The following is a 7,561-nucleotide window of genomic DNA, read 5'->3' on the forward strand; positions in this document are numbered from 1 at the left end:
AAAACAGGCCTGCTGGTCTCTTATAAGTTAAGAATAACATGTGAAAACCACATTTCACATAATACGTGGTTAATATCCCTGTTTTGGCTGTCTTCCATTGAGAAAGAGGGAGGGKGGGTTGTTGGTTTGTGTCTGCTTCCCCCACAATCTCTCTATTTACAGATACGGGTCGTAGCGTGACTGCAGGGAGCTTTTTACTGTTGCTTCATTTATATAAAGCCACGTATTAAAGACTTTGGTTTTTCACCACGATTTGGCTTTACGGTTCAAAATAAGCTTTATTGAGTCTCTCTGTGATCGTGGCATATAACCATATCCCGTCCTATGTTGAGTTCAAGTATGGGAAATCTTGATCTGGGAAGAAAAGCTTGCATTTTGACAAACTCATGCAAACCCACACTGATGAAATAAAAAGTATCGCAATTAATGATACATTGTTTACTAGTTGTGACAGAGCATTTACATTGAAACATGATTTCCTTGATGCCACAGTTCCAATGCTGCGTGTAACCAACCCATTTCCCTATGTCTTAAAACTCAAGAGATGCATGTCTCAGTAACCCACAAATGGTTACACAGCTATATGTTGCATGGGAAATGCAATGACAACAATAATGTTGGCAATTGTATTTATTTAAACTTCATTTACTTAGGCAAATCATGTAATATTCACTGTTCTTCTTTTTTAACAGGGTATCACCACCGATATTGTGAGATACACAGCGTTTTTCTCCTACTTCTCACTCCAACTGGCCCAGCTCTTCCTGTGTTGTTTCGCTGACCAGCCTCCAGAGGGGAAAACCGTCCTCGTCAAGGTAGGCATTAGATCAGAACGTGGGCTATATTTCACTTCRGTCAAAATGCTCTCTCCTTCCAAAACATGAGAGAATGCTTGGGCAGAGACTGGGATCGAGAATAGAAGCCATCTTGTGGTTTTCGACTTTCGTTGTCAACACACTCACTGAGTTTCCCTTTTGGTGGAAGCTCAAGTGATTCACTTCCTCTCTCTGCCCACTTTCCTATGAGGACAGTGTGAATTAATGAATGAATGTGTGTTGTCTACTCTGTCCATTCCATACACACGACTCACACACCACATGAACCATGCTACGATCGCTACACCACTACTACACCAACGCAGTTCTGTATTTATGCGGTTTACGGAATCATACTCTCTCACGGTCGGTCCAATCAAAAAAGACTCATCATCATGTTCCAACCAAACAACCATAGCGACTATAACAACTCCTGTTCTAATCAACCTGACTTTGGTAGTGGTAGCTACAGTGAAGCCTATATAGTCCATGACATGACATGATACTGTATCTTGAGAGAAAAACAAGAAAACAAACTGTCCCAAAAAACTCRGAAATGTCTCTCAGCATCTGTCCTGGTCGGCCAGCGGTAGTGAGGTTCAGAGGACTGGAAGCCACAGACTGGTGCAAGAGCCACACCCTAGTGTGTTCTCTGCTCTCCCCCACATCTGGGTRAGAGATTCTCATAGTCAGTCACAACAACAGAGAAAGCGAGGGACGGAGAGGAAGAGTGAGAGAGATGGAGAGACAGAGTAAGACCTCCGGTGAGGGGGCGGTAAAGGGAAGAGAGGTGATGGGCAGGTAAAGGGAGAGAGGTTGCCCAAGATCGAGCATGAGCACAAATTGCTAGTGTGTAGGGGTGTGTTTCAGCATGGTGCCACAGTGACGACACTTACCACCCAGCATGGACCTCAAATTCCCTCCCCCAACCCTAGCTCCAACAAACTCTAACTGTTTACGCGCTTTACTCCTGTACACAGTCTCCAGCTATTTACACATGCAGTTTCCACTGAGGACCACCTTACTGCATCAATGCTGCGTTTAAACTCATTAGCATCCAGTAAATAGACTCCACAAGTACATCATAGAACCATTAAAGTCAGGCCACAAGGAATCTATGTTTTACCAAAGCCTTTAAACATTGAGATTTACATGGTGGTCAAATCAGTGGCATTCACCCTCTAATCTGTTTCAGAACCCATGTCCAGTCAAGATGCCTCTTTCCTGTCGAAGATGCTCTTCTGGTGGTTTACTGGGTAAGATGGTTTAATGAAACTCTCAAACAACATGTTGACTTGTTTGAAAAATCTTTTTATACTGTAAATCTATATAATGTACGTGGTGTTTTGTGTATAACTATACAACTGTAGTGTAAAAACCTGAAGAACACCTGCTCTTTCCATGACATAGACTGACCAGGTGCAAGTCAATATTAGGAAGGTGTTCTTAATTTGCACACTCAGTATATCATCGCTGTTCCCCTCAGGCTGGTGGTTAAAGTTATCGTACCCCTCTGGAAGCTGGAGACCTGTGGAGCCTGAGGGAAGAAGACACATCGGACAAGATCATCTCTGATCTTGGAGGAGGAGTGACAACAGAATGCGCCAAACTGCAACAGTAAGAACCAATTACAATATGCATACTCTCGCCAAACTAATTCTGTAGCTTCAGAGACTCAGAATCAATAAGCTTAATTTTATGACATTGACATTGTGGTTAAACTTCACATAGTGGTGCCTAGAACTCTAGATGATCGAAGTCCCTTGAGGAGCTTGTTTAGTTGTAATCGGAAAACAAGCTGTCTCGCTATGTGACACTTAAGTCCAAAATAGGTCAAAAGAAGTCCCCTAAGGACAGCATACTGTAACGTCGAGACACTAGCTTTGAAGATCCCATTGTTAAATTCCAAAACCTTGCGTTAAGCGCTCCTCTACTCACGTGTGAGCAGGATAATGCCTTTTATGGCTGCTGAAAAGTCTTCTCTTCACATTTTTGCATCGGAGATGTGTCAAATGAACAACCAAGACTGGTTGTTGAATTTTTCATCCCTTTGTTTCATATTAAAAAAAAACAGGCAACATGTACGGCCATCAAACCCAGATGTCCTCTCTGTCTGTTTGTTTTTCCAGGCAGGAGAAGACCATCGGCAGGCGTGGCGCGGGCACCAGACTGCCCGACCAGGCCAGATACTCAGGAGCTGCAGAAGGAGCAGAGCTCCGGCTTCTGTCTGCTTAGAACACTGGCCCGGAACTTCGGACCTTACTTCCTTACTGGGACGATGTGCATCATCTTCCACGACTTCTTTATGTTTGCCATTCCTCAGGTGCTCAGGTAAAATGGCTAAGGTTTGACGTTAATTCTACACAGGCACTAAGCTCCCAAAATCCATGGCATCACATCGTAAACAAAGCCATCGTAAACTGGGCAGCACTTGACACAATAATCCCTTGCAAGTCAGACAGATTCCACGTCTATTTCCAATGCCTTGACATTGATATACATACTAAAATGTCAATTGGCAACCTTAATACTGGACCTGCCATGCTTTACCCCATCTCTGGCACCCAATGCCAGTCTAGACAGGAACCTTGTTGTTGTTGTTGAACAACCATGGCTTGGTGGAAGTGTTAATTACAGTCAAGAGAAAGGAGTCAGAGACCACAGCTTTCTGCCCCAACATGGAGAGTCAAGGACATTAGCTTAGCTTAAGGGAGGGAAGAAAATAAAGAAAGGAAGSAAAGAGAGAGTGAAGAGAAGGCTCTAAACGGCAGAAAGGCTGAGGTTGCTCTGGTGGACCACAATAAGAGAGCCACTAGCCAAGTGTTGAGGCCAGCCCAGCCACAAGAGGAGCACTGTTGTGCAACTAGAGACGGCTTTGTGTCGACCAGCAGGCCCTGCGGCCACACTAATGATCATAGTCCGCATAGGGCTGCATGGCAAAGCAGTGAAAGTGAAGGAACATGACAGGGGTACACAAAGCTGACAGAGAACAGTAACTTGTCTGTGCTTATGACTCCATTAAATGCACTGCATTGGCAGTGGCACAGTGTCCATGTTCAGTGTATAGGCTTATGTTTTATAGTGTGAATAAGACTGTTGAGTTGAGTATGCTGAAAAGTCTCCAGAAACATGAAGCAGAAYGTATCCACAGGAAGTACTGTATRATATTMCCATGTTCTCTCTTTCACCCTTATCCCCTCTCCAACAGTCTTCTTCTGGGCTTCATGAACGAAGAAGAYGCCCCCCTGTGGAAGGGTTACTTCTACGCTACCCTGATGTTCCTGTTGTCCTGTCTCCAGTCCCTGTTCAACCATCAGTACATGTACACYTGCTTCACCGTGGGCATGAGAGTGAAGACAGCCGTGATGGGACTGGTCTACAGAAAGGTACGTCGTCGTGCCAACCAGTAGACAGTGGGTGACTGGGCGTCACGTTGTAAACATTGGCTCCTAATGGCAGGCTTGAAATTACAAAGTAAATAAACTATACCTTGACAAATTAACATATTATTTTCCCAAGGACCAAGATTTTTATTTTTAAATAAATGTTAATTGTCAAGTTAGGGTTTTATTTAAGTTGGAAAAAGAGGTTATGAATGTTAAGAAACCTTGAAACCAAGTGTTACATAATACTCATTTACTGGAGGTTTAACTTGGTTGTTCTGTTTTTCCTCTAGTCTTTGGTGATCAACAGTGCATCCAGGAGGACGTGCACAGTGGGGAGATCGTCAACCTGGTATCAGCCGACACTCAGAAGCTCATGGACTTTGTGGTTTACTTCAACGCAGTGTGGATGGCTCCTATCGAGATCGCCTCTGCCTCTTCTTCCTCTGGCAGGTATGGATGGCACTGTCACTTCTGTTTTTGTTGGTACTCATTGATGACGGACATATGTTTTCTTTGGTACTCATTTATAAAAACATTGCTTTTGATGACTTGTGTAAAACGATGCCATTTTCAGCACCTAGGCCCATCTGCGCTAGCCGGAATTGCCACCGTCATCCTCATCTTCCCACTCAACGGATTCATCGCCAAGAAAGGAGCAAACTGCAGGTACGGACATGTCCTAGAGGAGATTCATATGCACTTTGACCTCAGTGCAAAAATATCTGGGACCAGACAGCCTTTCCAGGCTTTTGACCCGAGGCAGTAGCCGAAACAGAATGTGATTTTGCATGTTTGGTCAGGGATGCCACAGCTGGTTTACATAGCCGAAGCAGAGCTGTGTGGGAGTGCGGGTTGGATGGTGTCTCCACATGTTATGCTTATGAAAAACAACCACAGAAAAAAGGGCTATAAAAGGCTATATTTTTCATTTGTTTTTTGGAAAAACAACAGACAGTTTTGTCAATAATGCCTGTTTTAATCTAACTTATAGTCATAGAATGTCACTGACCGCTTTCCTGGCCGCTTTGTTGTTTCCTCGTCGTAAAACTGCTAAGTGTTAAGAACTGTGTTCAATACTGTAACAGAGTACAATTCTAATTAAATTAAACAAGTACATACTTCTGTAGAGTGCTCAACATTAGCTGTTACTTGACAAGTATTTGCAGCTGTAACTGACAACTCTATGTCTATAAAATCCAATTAATCACATTTTATTTGTCACATGCTTCGTCAAACAAAAAAACACACAAAATAGCAGCATTGGTCAGGAGCCTGTAAGACGGCTACTATCCACTGCAGCGCCATCTTGAGATGAGTAATAGATACAGGTATGCTGGTGCAACAACACTTCTATAGGTTTTCTATTGTGCTGTTCTCTTGTGGTGTCGCTGTCCTCTTCCCTCTTTTTAGAAGGGCCGACTATCTATTTAACCACGTCTTTGAATGCTTCTCCCTAGGAGGTACAGATGAAGTTTATGGATGGGCGAATCAAGCTGATGAACGAGATCCTGAACGGGGATCAAGATCCTGAAGTTCTATGCATGGGAGAAGGCCTTTCTGGAGCAGGTCCTGGGATACAGGGAGAAAGAACTGAAGGCCTGAAGAAGTCCCAGATCCTCTACTCCATCTCCATCGCCTCCTTCAACTCATCCACTTTCCTGGTATGTGCATTACAATATAACTAGTAGTAATAGTTATTTGGTCTTTCGGGTGTATAGCTCAGTGTCTACTCTTTACTTTTTTTCTTTAAAAAAAACTTTTTCAGATGTAACAACAAAAACAGTACAACCCCAACCCCTCATTCTCCCATCCATCCATCCCCTCCTCCAAACCACCCACCACCAAGGCATCTATAAAAGTAAATTAAATAGGAAAGAAACAAACAGAAACAAACAGTAATAGAAACAAAAACAATGGGAAAAAAGTTAAATAAAAAAAAATGTGCAGCACAAATGGCCACTAGAACAGACATGGCTGCTTATGAAAATACGCAAGTTACACTAAGTAAAAGACAGGCTCTCCACGTATTGTATTAATGGGGACCAGGCTAAGTCGAACTTTGTTGGAACCCATGCACAGTGTACCTAACCTTCTCCAGAGACAGGATGACATCACCTCCTTAACCCACTGCATAAAGGAGGGCGGCTTTGCAGACTTCCAGTGAAAGAGGACAAGGCGGCGAGCTAGCAGCTATGCGTGGTAGCATTCTGGTCTAGGGGAAGTACCCCAAAAATGCCAGTGACCGGTTGGGGTCACTGCCCCCCAAAAATGTGGGGTACATATGTGTAAACAGTTGTATTACACATATGTGAGAATGCCTCAAAAATGGGTCCCAGAGGCCACTCAAAGATTGGCATGACCAAAACAGGTGTCCCACAGTCGCTGGACTCTGGTGGCATCTCAAACACTTGGGGTCAACATTTGGGTATATTTTTGCCAATCTGTCATTTGAGTAATGGAGAATGAGCAAAACCTTAAACTGAATAAGCCCATGCCTTATGCAAAATGATGATGTGTGGATACGCTCAATACTTTGTTGCCATATATCATCAGGAAGCTCGCCACCTATGTCTTGCGTCCATGCAGATTTTGTATTTGCCAAGGAAGGAGGATTTATGTTCTGTATTATGTTGTATAATCTGGATATTTTGCCCTTCAGATACGGGTTAGATCTAAGCACCTGTCGACTGGACACTTAGTGGGCTCGAGTGGAAATTAAGGGAAATGTTTTTGGGCAAAACTTGCAGTTATCTAAAAAAGTGGGTATTGGGAAAATGATGATCAACACTCAGAGTATCGAATGAGACAAAGGTGTTATCAACAAATGGGTCACAAAAAACACCAGACCGTTCCTATGCCAGAACTGGAATGCCGTGTCAATCTGTGACGCTGGGAAAAATGATTAGATGTTAATGGAGAGAAGCCGCTTGCTTGTTTAAGGCTACTAAAGTGATTTGTTTTGGTGGAAAGATTGTCAAATTTTTCAATTGGTGTAGCAGTCTCTGTTTGTGAGTTCAGGAGTCGGAGAAGAGGCATCTGTTGTCCACATCTAGAATCAGTTGAGATAGCTCCGATAAGCATTTGGTGCGCTGTTTGTTGTCATACACTGTGTATGAAATCATTTGGCTTCTAAGTTTGCTTTTAACGACTCCCACCACAGTAGAGTGAGACACATCAGGGGTGGCAGTTGATCTGTAAAAAGACATCAATGTGAGTTGATGTGTATTTCTTAAAGGCACTAAAGATAGTAGTAGTGGGTTAAGTCTCCATGCGCTTTGTGACACAGTACTGTCCGGAAAGAGATATCTAGCTGGACAGGGCTACGTCTGAGATAGGACAGGGCTATGGTTTGAGATAACG

At 43.3% G+C, this 7,561-nt stretch overlaps 1 protein-coding gene and 1 long non-coding RNA gene across 2 annotated transcripts in view; both read left to right on the top strand.

Annotated features, from left to right (window-relative positions):
- The first annotated feature begins 687 nt into the window (after window positions 1-687).
- On the top strand, window positions 688-2,488 carry LOC139027196 (uncharacterized). Its single transcript, XR_011479261.1, has 3 exons — window positions 688-815; window positions 2,011-2,071; window positions 2,302-2,488. It is a non-coding gene; the product is annotated as an uncharacterized lncRNA (long non-coding RNA).
- A 385-nt stretch (window positions 2,489-2,873) lies between these two features.
- LOC112079467 (multidrug resistance-associated protein 1-like) overlaps window positions 2,874-7,561 on the top strand; it is a gene marked incomplete at its 3' end in the record, with an annotated part of 8,502 nt that continues 3,814 nt past the window's right edge. The window contains exons 1-5 of the mRNA XM_024145411.2: window positions 2,874-3,146; window positions 4,024-4,201; window positions 4,492-4,651; window positions 4,776-4,867; window positions 5,659-5,862. Coding sequence (XP_024001179.1) covers window positions 3,094-3,146; window positions 4,024-4,201; window positions 4,492-4,651; window positions 4,776-4,867; window positions 5,659-5,862 — 687 coding nt within the window. The remainder of the gene's footprint in view (window positions 3,147-4,023; window positions 4,202-4,491; window positions 4,652-4,775; window positions 4,868-5,658; window positions 5,863-7,561) is intronic.

This window comes from Salvelinus sp. IW2-2015, unplaced genomic scaffold, assembly GCF_002910315.2.
Source record: "Salvelinus sp. IW2-2015 unplaced genomic scaffold, ASM291031v2 Un_scaffold8099, whole genome shotgun sequence".
Lineage (NCBI taxonomy): Eukaryota > Metazoa > Chordata > Actinopteri > Salmoniformes > Salmonidae > Salvelinus > Salvelinus sp. IW2-2015.